This window comes from Nematolebias whitei, chromosome 6, assembly GCF_014905685.2.
Source record: "Nematolebias whitei isolate Nwh7 chromosome 6, NemWhi1, whole genome shotgun sequence".
Lineage (NCBI taxonomy): Eukaryota > Metazoa > Chordata > Actinopteri > Cyprinodontiformes > Rivulidae > Nematolebias > Nematolebias whitei.
In genome coordinates this window covers 9,000,441-9,013,603 of record NC_056503.1, presented here as the reverse complement: position 1 = coordinate 9,013,603, position 13,163 = coordinate 9,000,441, and the positions used below count along the sequence as shown (strand labels likewise).

The window sequence follows — 13,163 nt, the reverse complement described above, 5'->3', positions numbered from 1 at the left end:
CACTTTGCCCCGCTCCCCTCAGGAAGGAGGTTGAGGAGCATTAAGTGTAGAACCACTAGACTGAGGAACAGCTTCTACCCTGAGGCTGTTACTCATGAATCTCTAACTAGAATAATCACTGCGAAAAAATCACAACATGTTGCTGCTGATCTGTTTCATGTTGCTGCTGATCTTTTTCATGTTGCTGCTGATCTGTTTCATGTTGCTGCTGTTCGGTGTATTGTTTTTGCACTATTAGTGCTTATCGTATTTTTAGTTAACATTTTTCTTGGTTCATATCTTATATCTTATTACTGTTTTCCTTTTACATTTTATACTTTTGTTGGATGTAACTGGGACCCTGTGTACACAATTTTGTTCCACCACATGTACCACATGTGGTGCAAATGACAAATAAAGAAACTCTTAACTCTGAGTTTGTTTTTGTTTTTTTTCAAAACTGTCAAGAACAGACAAGTTTATGAAACAACTACTGACCACAGAACATCTTTTATATTTGAAACAACTTCTCACAGAAATGGCTCTCTCAATACACCAGCACAGTCAGTTTCACAGCATCATACATGCACAATGTCCCACACTCAATTTAACTCAGATGGACAACTTGTGAGAAAATCAATACTAATAATAGATAAAACACACATACATAACGTACAAAAACCTTTCTGTTCATCTTCTTCCTCCATTCATTATAGCATATTCCCTTGTGTTTAATTACAAGCCTTAATTACCAGCCTTTTATTGCAAACTATAAAAAATAAAGAGCGGGATTAATTGTCATCATTTCAGCAATTACAAGAAAACAGCTCTTTTTTATTTAAGGGTAAATTAGCATGGAGCTAGTAAACATAGCACAGCTCGAAATCCACTCAGTCTAAAACAGCCTCTTTATGTGTCTGTGTACAGTACAAGAGTATTAAGACCTGTGTGGTATACTGAAAAAACATTTAGGTTACCTCAACATACCTTATTTCTTATTCCTCTGTGATTTTTTTTTTCTTTCACCTCCTTTGTTGCTCTGCCTCCCCAGTGTCTGATCACACCATAGCTCCACACAGATGTACAACTCTTCAAAAATCTATTTTAAAGACGAGGCATCTTGACACACTGAAATGTTTTATTACACAATGCCTCTTTCCAATTTCTTTCCATTTGAAACCACAAAAAAAGTGCAACATTTTCAGACAGACGTAGTGGGAAGTGCAAAAATGCAGCACTGTGACCCCAAATAAATCATCAGCTCAGATTTACTGCTATGCATCACACTCTTCCACTCAGACACAAATGCAAGCCGTTGGATTCAGTAAGAGAGAGAGCGAGAGGGAAAGATGAAGTGCCGAACGATGGGGAAAAAACATTCAGTTGAGAAAAAGAGTATGACGAGCTGCATTGAAAAATACATTGATAACAAATATTGGGACTAAGTGCTTCTACTGCCGTTGATCAGCTGAGGATACTGCCAGTGAGTCACTTCAGCTGTAGAAAAACTGAAACACACTAAGCATTTACTGACACAGTCACACACGCATACGCAAATAGGCATATAAACACAGGCGCATGCGCCACATGTAGTATCATCCCTGCTGCTATGCTGGATGTATCCAAATATGGAAGGGAAAATTTCCATGGCAACAGCAGACAGACGGGGTACAGACTTATGTGGGATGAACTCTAGAGAAAGTGTCAATGACTTCTGATTCAAACTATTCTGTTCAGTTCATTCAACAGAGCAGCCATTCTTTCAATATACCTTCTTAAATAAAATGCACACCGTGTAGCCTTGGTTACATGTCGGCTGGCACAGAGATCCATCAGCAAAGCTTGAACCACAAGACAGGCTAATACATTTGCAGCCACTGGTTTTAGTCTATTATGTAGTAAAATTCATATTTTAAACCAATGCTTTACCTCATGTATTTTTTAATAATCTCATCAAGTATCTGTACAAAATTAGGCCAATTAGATCACCATGAAATGCAGCATGAAGCTGCAGCAAATGAGAAAACAAATCAATTTATAAATTGCACTAATGGACACCAAGAAGTCAGGCAGGGCAGGCTGTGCTCAAGAGGTATGTATATATCAAAGTCCATTAACCAACCAAAAAATAAAGGGATAGGTCAGCCACATAAATCATAGCTATTAAACCAAACTGCTCTACTTCTTATGACTGGTTAGAAGATGTTAACTAAATTATAGCTCACACAAATCTGGATCTGCCATTAGTAAGACCACCTGAGTCTCAGTAAAAAGATGATCTTCTAAATAAAAGGCAATTAAAAGAGAATCTGTTTAAACTCTAATAAGACAGAGAGCATATTTGTGCTCTTTAAACACATATCTGTGTATGTGTGTGGGGACAGGGATGCTATCTATGTCTCCAGTGTGGCAACGGTTATTTATCTCAGCCCAGCTACTCATTAATGGGTCTGTAGCCCTGTGGCACCACAAGGATTTAAAGGACCAAAGCAATCAATATACCAAGGCAGAAAAGTGTGTATGTGTCTCTACACAGTTCAGTGCGCATGTTTGTTTGTGTGAATTAGTTTTTGGTTAGTCAGCCCGAGGAGCGGATTTAGGTATTTAGGAATTTTCGTAAGAAGGATAGAATAAAGCAAAACAACAATTTATGACAAGAACCACTTTAAAACAAAGCAACGGGTCATCCTTTATTAAAAAAATAAATGAACGGCAATGCTCCAATTTCTCAACAACAAATTAGTGACCTTAGTGTTTCGTTAAAGCACAATGTCAATGCAGTGTACACTTAATTTTGTTAAGAGTCCACAGTGTCCTATCCATGTCCATGTGTATTATCCTGGCATTACTATATGCAGGCTATTTTATCTGCTCCACCATAATGAAAATATGTTTCAAAAAGTTCATTTAAATTTACTTAAGAAATGGATTTGAACACACACTATATGGAGCGTAAAGTAGTGAAGTTCCTGTTCGTTAGATCAGATTTGACAAACAATTTGTGAAATAAAGAAATAAGGAGGCGTGGTGGTGCAGAGGTTAGAGAAAGTGTATTGGGAAGTTGCCAACTACAATACCCAGATCAGCATATAAAATTTGTGTGGGACCGGTGAAAAATCCACATCTGCCTCCACCCTTATTTCCCCCACTGTGGGCCCTTGAGCAAGGCTCTTAACACGCCAGCTGCTGCTCTTGGATCTTGCGTGGCACCCTCCGCTCTGCGTGTGTGCGCACATGTGGAATTGGAAAAATCTTGAATGAATTTGAATTAAAAAATGAATTTCCCCATTGGGGATTACCAAAGTAATCACATTATTATTATTATTATTATTATTATTATTATTATTATTATTATTATTATTATTATTATTATTATTATTATTACTACTATAATAACCAACTTGAAGTCAGGTCCTCTGGGCAGATTCGTCTTTGTTGAAGCTAGGGATGGGGACGATCTGATCCAGAATCAGTATCGGCATAATTTATCTATCTGAATTTTCCGATCCAACCTGCAGAGATTTCCAATCCACGGTGCATGTCTGTGTCTGCTGAAATGTCTCGTTGGCTTCAAACTATGGACTGGATTTCCTGAACGGAGACATGTCTCAATAAACCCAGAGTAATAAGACCCGCCTCACATTCAGGAAATCCATTTCATAGTTTGTAGCCAGCTAAAGCGTACTTGCCTGTAGAGAGGAGTTTATTACAGCCTCATATAAAGTTAATAATGATGATGATATCAGAACGGTATCGGAACAGTATCTGTATCGACAGATATCCAGATTTAGGTATCGGGACTGGATCGGAAGTTTATAAAATGTGGATTGGTTTATCCCTAGTTGAAACATTTAATCTTTTATTCAAAGGACTTCTTCATTCTGATTAGATCATTCTTATTGTCTCATTATTTTATTATTATTTAAAACGTTATGATTAAATATACATATCAGTTTCAACAGATGTGACATGGAGTGATGCTAGTAAAACAAATGCTTTTTTCACTTAACTCTGTGTGCGTGTGTGAATGTCCCAGCATATAACTAGCATCCTGTATTTAGCTATAACGACAAACATTTTCATCTAAATAATCTGACTAAAATGTTTTAAGATAAGTTAAATCGAACAGTTTACATTCGATTACTCAGCAAATATAAATAAAGCCATAAAATCACATTAGCTAATCCCACTGTGCTCTACATCAGTTTGGCTTCAAAGGTTTAGGTGAGTACAGACAATCATAACATGATCTGACATCTTATAAAAGTAATCAAGACACAACACTGACGAACCAGACAAAAGCTGAGGTCTGAACACCGCCAGGAAAACTATAAGAAGCTAGCACTCCCAGTGTCAACCCTTTTTTGCCATGTGGTGCATTTAGCTTTTCTAGTGGCTAAAACACAATTTCAAGATTGTCAAGTATTTCTAAACTCTCAATGCAGAGAAGCAGAATAATCTGTTTCATCATCATCTGTATGCTCCTGTGGTAATGTAATTATACTGGTGTTAAATGAGTGTCTGCCCAACTGGCTTAATCAGATGGTTCTTCCAAAGACCTCCAGTGAGCTGGGCACCCACCCATGACCAGCTCTAATTTGTAACAGCAGTCCGTTCATGATATAGATGCTAATGAAAGCTAATATTCAATTACTGACAGAATCAAAGTCAACTGTCCAGAGACAGAGGACCAGAAGACAAATACCAAAATATTCTTTTGAACAAATCATTAAGTTCAATTTTCACTGACAAATAATAGGTTAGCTTCAGCAACTTTCTTTTCCTAATTAAAGTCAAAATGAGAAACGCACAGTTTGAATTTATGAGTGTGTGCTAAGGTTTGTGAGGTTTTGACATCGTGTTAAGTTAAAAAAAAAAAAAAGGAAACTGTGACAGTGCAACAGGTTGACCTGACTTTTGCCAGCAAAACTGTCAGCCAGCTAATATTTCTAGAGAACATCAAAGTTCATACTCGGGTCAAAAATCCCACAAAGTTAAGTCAGGTCCTCTGGACGGTTTCTTTTTGTTGAAATCTGAGCACCTGGTTGACCCACTATGTGAGGGTGCTACTTAAAAGACCGAGTTTGTTGTGGTTCCTTGGACTGATGAAGTATTTAGGATGAAAGACAAAACGTTTCAACAAAAAGAAACCATTCAGAGGACCCAACTTAATTTGTTGGATTTTCTAGAAAACATGACAAGTGAAACATTGACAACATTGTTAAATAGCCATGTTGTTCATGATCTGATCAAAATGGGAAGAAAATCTATTAGGGATGCACGATATTAGATTTTTGGCCGATATCCAATATACCGATATACTAAAACTTATTTGGCCGATAACTGATGCCGATAACGATATTTTATATACGTTCCTTTGTCAGAACATATTCCTCTTATTTAAGATTATTTGCTACAAAAATTGTGCAACAGCTTTAAGAGCTGGTGACATATATTCAGTAACAGCCATATGATATGCATAGCACTTTAACTTATATTAAATGAAAAGTGTTAAATATTATTTATTAGCATTAGTCACCTGTGATGCTGTCTCACTTGTGGAGGCTTGTTCCAGGTTCCTATAGCTGCAGTGTGGGATCCTCTGCACTCCTGTGCATGAAGGACAGACTTTCTAAGTTCAAAGTTTTTGTCTATCCGTTGTTCCGTAAGACTAATCATGCTAACGGGGCTAACACGACGTCCAAATGTCTGTGGTAAAACTCACCCTTTACCCAACAAATCGTGCTATCGGTTATTAGCTTCTCAGTGACGTCGGAAATGATGGCTTGTAACTCGGGTAACGTTACATCAGAAAAATATCTCCAACTGGGGACGATGTAGTGAGGCTCAACGTGGTCCATAAATCTTCGAAATCCGACATCCTCACCAACGAAAAATAAAACTTCCACACCGCCGACATTTTGAAATTTCCTCTCCGCCGTGAGATCGAGTAGGCGCATGTGACATCATTGTGTTGTGCTGCGACGTCATCACGTGCTGCCACTGCAGGCAAAACACCTCCTTTTATATCGGAGAGTTATTTTAATGGAATGGCCGATGTCCGATATTGAACTTTAATGCTAATATCGGCCGATACCATGCCGATAATATCGTGCATACCTAAAATCGATCTCACCATCCTTCTAGTTATGCGTTACAACACAGGAGCATTTGAGTATTTTAATTGTGAGATTGATTTTAATTTTATGTTAGAGGTTTATGTCAAATCTGCAAGATGTCGTCAATGATAGAAAAAGTCGCTGGCTTATACATGAGGAAAAAAATGTTTTCTTCTTCTCCAGCTTGGCTATTTTGAGCCGACTAGTTAACCTAAAAATCAACAAAAATAAATATTGTAATGTTGCACCTGTTTTAAGATGCATCTCTTTCTCACTTCACTTTCGTCTATAGAAGCTAGACAGATGAAAAACTTGGGGTTTAAAATTTTACCTCAGTTGCTGGAGGATGATGACGATGATGGTGATGATGAGGAGAATGATGAGCAAGATGAGTGAGATGATAATGAGCATCATGCTGGCGATGACAACATAAACGATGTGGGCTACGATGATTTAATTACACAGCACTGAGGAGAAGTAGAATAGAAAAATATTATAGTTTTGGTATTTTAATAGTAATCACTGTTCTCATCCTATTCAAAATCTATTTGTTCTGTGCAGACTGGCTGACATGGGTACTAAAATTATTATTCATCAAATGTTAATTAAACGGTTGGCATGACAACCAAAACTCAAAAGGCCATGAAGCCTGCATCAACACAACAAAAGAAATGTTTATTCACGAGATTATTTGTGCAAACGCATTGTTGAGGAATAAACCTGCCTGAAACTGAAGCATGAAGTGAAATCAATTTTCTAAATAATTTTTGGAGGGGTGTTTTATTTATGAAAAATGTACTTTAATGAAATACCTTTGCACGTGTCTTTGACCAAAACTGTTTCAGTAGGTTATTTTGTTTCTGAATGTTGCTAGTAAAGTAATGGTTTTGTTTATTTTGCAGGTTTATTTTGTGCAGCCTTTCTTGAAGCTTTCAGGATGCACAATAAGAGTTTTTCTTGTGAGAAACATTGCACATCTAAGATCAGTCAACATAACCAAAAAATCCTTTTGAATCCAAACTGACCTGCCGATAAGCAGGAACTCTCCAACCAGCGCCTGACGTCTCATGGCCATGAGGATGTTGCGAACAGTCATGCCTTCACAAAAACATGCCACTACTCTGGCCTTGGGCAGGTGCGCCCTCAGTCTCTCCAGCAGACGATCAAAGCTCTGCTCGCCGGCGTTACTCCAGATTTTGCCTGGGGGGATAAAAACACGAACAAATATAAGTCTGTGACCCACATGATTTATTTATGTCTCTGTTCCTTCATGTATAGAGTTGACTTTTTTTGTGGTATGCCTTTTATTTTGCTCAAGTGTCAACCAGCTGACACAAATGTGAAGTGGGAACCTTCTCGAGGGATTAAAGCCCTCGTTTTACAACATGACTTTTATTACAAGATACCCCTCATCTCGTGTCTGCTGGAGGTAATTAAAAATTATGCACCAGTACATTAGCGTTGACAACATTATGTGTGGGAGTAAATGGACAAAAATAATAACTGCCAGGAGTGCTCTTCTCCACGTGAAAACAACACACTGCAGTGGGTGTACAAATAGTGGCAGTTTTACTTTTGTCTTCAATCGACGTTAAATTACTTTGCAGTCTTTAATTTTCACTTTTTTACCTCTTAATTAATATGTATTGTATACAGTATAATAATCAGAAAAAATGTTGAATGGTTATTGTTCTCTTTATGTTCTCCTCTACCTGAGTGGGCGATGCAGATACCCTCCTTAGCTGCCATGTCTTTAAATGCTTCCATCCCACTTTCACCATAGTTGCCTGGAAAATAACAAAAAGGACACAAGTGGAAAGGGTTTAATAACATTAGGCCTAGGCCTGTCATGATAACAAATTTTTCTGGGTGATCAAGTGTCTCAGAAATTATTGCTTTAAACGATAATATTGTTTGAAATTTGACAATAATTAGTAACTAATGTCAAATTTAAGAAGAAATGTTCATTTGTTTTGCATAAAGTACCTTTTTTCGACCACTGAATGGCAGTTTAAGACTGTTTGAGCTGAAGGATGGATAGTGAGGGAGCGAGCAGCGTGTCTCTTTAAGAAAAATGGGAGGGAGGCCGACATGGGCTGTCTCTCTTTGGTTCTCCAAATGGCAGATGCTTTGTGTAGTTTGAACTCTATAGCATTTTTAGCATTTAGCCTTTTTCACACAAAGCTTTTAATCAAAAACCAGTAAACAAGTTCTCAGCTTCTTTTTGCAGAGAAAACAACTTTTTAGACAAAAGCTCCGGTTTCAACCGTGAATTTTGGAGCTTCGACAAGACGGAGGTTTTTTTCCCCGAGGTCGGCCTGTTAGCTTAGCTCGTAGCTTAGCTTCTCAGCTTAGCTGCTTTTAACGATCCAAAAACGAGATTTTGGACAGGTAAAACAGATTTTAAAGAGAAAAAAGAAAGTGAGGGGTCAGTGAAGAGCACCGGAGTTGAGCCTTTTGTCATCCAGTGTTTTCAGTAGAAAGAGACACGAAGAAATGATAAAGCCGATAAATGAAAATGAGGTTGATAATTTTCATTTATCATGCGACTAATTGATTTATTGTTTATCGCCACAGGCCTAATTAGGCCTTGTTGTGAAACCTTAGAAGTTTGTAGAGGTTTTTTTTCATTCAACCTTTATTTATACAGGTTAGTCACACTGAGGACACGTTTACAAGAGGGACCTGGAATATATTGAATGAACGTGTGTAGCAGAGAGGAGTTGGGAAAGATGAGATTTAGAAAATATCTTTGAGATATATTTTTCAAGAAAAACAACAACCTGATACCCTCTTCACTTAAAACCCCATGCCCACTACAGTAACTCCACTCCTTCTGGGCCACCCAAAGCAGCTCAAATTTATGTCACAGAAAGCATATCCCCAATGTGGCACCCCTTTCTTTGCCAGAGAAAGTGGGTGACCTGGAATTTATGCTAATGAAGAGTTGTGCACATTGGCAAAGAATTTGACAGGATTTCCCTCTCTAATGTCTAATTCTCTCCGCTTTTATCTTCTTCCCTTTTTTGTACCCGTCAGAAATATAAAAGCTCTCAAATTCTTCTTTGTTTGTTAAATATTTGATGTGTTTGCACTATGTGATTAGCTTCCAACTCCACAGATCAATGACACAAAGTTATAGCTCGGCAGCATTGATCATCTGTGAACTACATAAACTGATATTGAGGAAACAGAATAAGTAAAAAAGGCAACAGAGAAATCCAGTGAGAAAATAACAGAGATGATGAGATGAAAAATCATTATGGAAAAGGAAAGCATGTAGACTGGAAAGAGGAAAAGAGACTGAGATGAAATATTGGCAGAAAGTACATGAGGGTCCACGGTACATTTCACAGTGTGTGTAGTCAGTCCACTGATGAGGGTGGTGGAGTGAAGTGTAAAGTCTTGTAATTAGTGTCTCGGTGAGACGAGGGGGAGACAGATGGCACAGACCATCCTTCCCCTGTGCACTTTCGAACACACACATGGCCACATACACATTCACACTGAGCTTGTAACCTTCTCCACTCTGGACTCGGCACAGATTCATGTAAGACCTCTTTCTCTTTCTTTCTGACGAGGAACTCCATCTCTGGTTCTGTCTCTCCAATACACACCAACTGTCTTCTGTGAGGCTCAACGTTACTAGCACAATATCCTACAAACACATCTCTGCCCTCATCCCTTTAAAACAACTTTTATATAATATATGCACCCAAACCCATTCATCTATCTGAGAGATCACTGCCAGTGATTCAAACTGTCCAACCTTTCTCGCTATTTTGTCCCAAAAATATGTTCATGTGCAGGTTTTGCCCTTTATCAGTTATATTTCCTGTTGATTTATTCATTTGAGTGTCATTGAGAGTCATTTGGGTGTGGAAAAAAGTATTTAAAGAGTAAACTAATATACAAGTTAACACAAATAAACTTAAAGGGAAATTATTTTTTTATGAACAACCTCTTCTTTCAGGTTTTCCCTCTTCAGGGGTCTCCACGGCGAGTCATCCTCCTCCATGTCACTCTGTCCTCTGCATCCTCTGTCCTCACTCCAGCTACCTCCATGTCCTCTCTAACTGCATCTCTAACATCCTTCTACCAATATATCCACTGTCCTTCCTCTGGACATGTCCAAACCATCTCAGTCTGGTCTCTCTAACTTTATCTCCCAGTTGTTCAACCTGTGCTGTACCTCTGATGATCTCATTCCTAATCTTATGCCACTCCTAAGGAGAACCTCAACATCTTTAGCTTGAATATATAAATATAACAAACTCACAAAACGTAAGCACAAATATGCTAAAAGCAGCTAGTATTATAAAGCTAACATAGCTGAATATTAAGTTTTGAGAAGTATACCTGCAACAACTCTTTTTGCTCTGTATTAGTCTGCTGTCCAATACCAGAAAATAAATACATGCAAACCAAAGCTAGCAATAATAGTTATTCTTAAATATTTCTAGTTAGTGTTTGAAGCCAAACTACAGAAAGTTCACTTTGAGTTTTGTAGTTCTCTTTGCTTTAAAGCTAAAGGGATCATGTGTTATAGTTCAGATGTGGAAAGGCTATGTACTGTACACTGGATATCTTCCTCAAATGTAGTAGATTGACAACAGTTTGGAGAAATTGAGTTGAATTCTGACTGCAATAATGGGCTAACGGCTAGACCAAGCAAACCAAGACCAAGGTGGATTGCTGCTGTATTAAAACATCTAAAAAAAAAAAAAAAAACATTCATAGCAGTTCATTCAAATGCTCTTTTGTAAACCTCAGCTCCTCTGTCAATTTTATTCCAGCTAAAATATATATTTCTATTAGAAGTGCATTGGGCTGCACTGTAAGGGTAACAGCTAGATGCTGCTTATGATGATTTTTGTGGTTGCAAATAACCATAGTTCTCTATAAATAAAGAATATGTGAATTAAATGATTTATTTTAATGTAATTGTGCAATGTACAACAGCTGTTTGCTGTGCTGTCCACGAGTAAACAAAACAAGAGAGATAAAATACACATCACACACTATGATGCAGAATAGAAACATTTGACAGTAAAAAGTACATACGCACTTAATAATGAACGGTAAGGATAGGATATAGCTGAAAATGGTAAATTAAATTACTTTTTATGCAAAACTGGCTGTGATGAAAAGGTTTCAAAAATGTATTTGCAAAAAAAAAAAAAAAACTCTTTTTTAGATTGCAGTTGTTTTAATTAAAGTAGCAGCGATTCACGCTGGTCTTGACCCAACTTAGACTAGCTGTTAGCTTGTGAGTCCAATCAGAATCAAAAGATTTCTACAAATGTAGGTTGTTCAAACAGCCAACAACAACAGGTCACATACTAATCCTTCATTACATTTCTAAATAACCCCACTTTAGAACGAGCTAGATCATTTAGGTCTGATTCTGGTCCTGGAGTGTCACAATCCTACATGTTTTAGTTGTTTTTCTCCTTCAAAACACTTAATTACATTGTTGAATTATCACTTCAGCTGGGCCTCAAACGCTGCAGAAGCCTGTTAATTACCAGTTTAGTCAAACCAGGTGTGCTGAAGCAGAGAAACATCCAAAACAAGCAGGAGAGTGGCCCTTGAGGACATGGATTGAACACCTCTATTGCTTGATTGTATAAACCCCCATCATGAGGTGTTCATTCACACCTCCGTCATGGAATCAGCTAAACTGACCTTCCTACTGTGTCTCTTGACACATATCCTCGTCTCTTGCTGTCCCGTCTGAGGTTTAATGTAATCACATTCATCACTAGTGCAAACACAGAACAAATGTTCCACAAACTGCAAAATAATCCTCGTGGCATTTTTATACAACATGCTTCATTGCACACATGGTACTTTGTTTTCTCGTCTTACACAGAAGCAAAACAGGTGAGATGATGGATTCTCTTCATTCCTCACTGAGTGGTGCTTGAGTCAGTCACATACAAAGTTGTTTTGCTTTTAATGCCGAACTCATTATAAAATGACATCACGAAGAAGACTGGGCAAACATTTCTTAGCAAAATTACAGGAAATTAGAACAAGTTGTTTCTGATTTTAAGTTTTGGGAAAAATAATAATATAATTAGGAGTTTTTCTGAATCAGTGTATTGTATGTATCTGTGTTCTCTCACTGGGCTGCCTTCAGTACAAGGGTCAAGCAATATGAGTTTCTCATTGGCCCATGTCAAAGTCAATTCTTAGAAATCATGACAGTTGATGGCCACTAAACAACACCAGTTTTTATTTTGGTAAACGTCTATTTTAAATTTAACAAAATACAACAACCACGTCTTAACTTAAATAAACACATTTTTATCTACCCTTAAAAATCTTGTAATCCTTAAAATAATACTTAGAAGGGTATTCACAGTTGAAAAAACTACCTTGTGGGCTCCAGTGAGCTTGTTCTAGTAGCTGCTGCTTCATCTTCATTTTCTCACTTGGCAATTGATTAGGAAGAAAGATAGGACTGATTGCCAATTTTTTTTATTGATCTGTCTCTAGTCTGCTGTCACCTGGCATTTGAATTCAGTCAGTGACAATCAGTACACTTGTAGTTTTGAGTTCTTAGTATTTCCCAAATTTAGATGTGCAATCACTTGTATCTACTGGGCCAACATGCTACACACACGTTCACCCACTCAAACGTGGTACTTACTGAGAAAACTACAAGATAAAAAAAGTTTTTTCTCAAATAAAAGCTGTGAGTATAACATATATAACTTAAACCCTTTCTGACAGATATATATTTGATCATAGATTAAACCTACAAAGCAGGATGACAGGCAAAGGAACTACCGTATTTTCCAGCATATAAGTCGCTCTGGAGTATGAATGCGCGATATAAACGGTACATGGTAGAAACAATGGAAATTTAGTCTACGATAGAGCTGTGTCTCCTACCGGCTAACTGCAGTAATACTGTGTCTGATGTAAAATCAGAGTTGTCATATTTAATCGTTACTTTTTTCCTTGTTGAAAACTGTGCGCAAGTGGCATTAAAGTCTTTTCTTCGAGGGTTAAGTAGCGAAGCTACAAGCTAACTACGCCCGGCTTGCCGTAGTG

At 37.6% G+C, this 13,163-nt stretch overlaps 1 protein-coding gene across 1 annotated transcript in view; it reads right to left on the bottom strand.

The window, feature by feature from the left end:
- Nucleotides 1-13,163, bottom strand: part of grm5b (glutamate receptor, metabotropic 5b) — an 80,628-nt gene that overhangs the window by 59,162 nt on the left and 8,303 nt on the right. Inside the window, exons 4-5 of the mRNA XM_037677370.1 lie at nt 7,811-7,885; nt 7,124-7,298 (exon numbers count right to left, since the gene is read on the bottom strand). Of these exons, the coding sequence (XP_037533298.1) occupies nt 7,124-7,298; nt 7,811-7,885 (250 nt within the window). The remainder of the gene's footprint in view (nt 1-7,123; nt 7,299-7,810; nt 7,886-13,163) is intronic.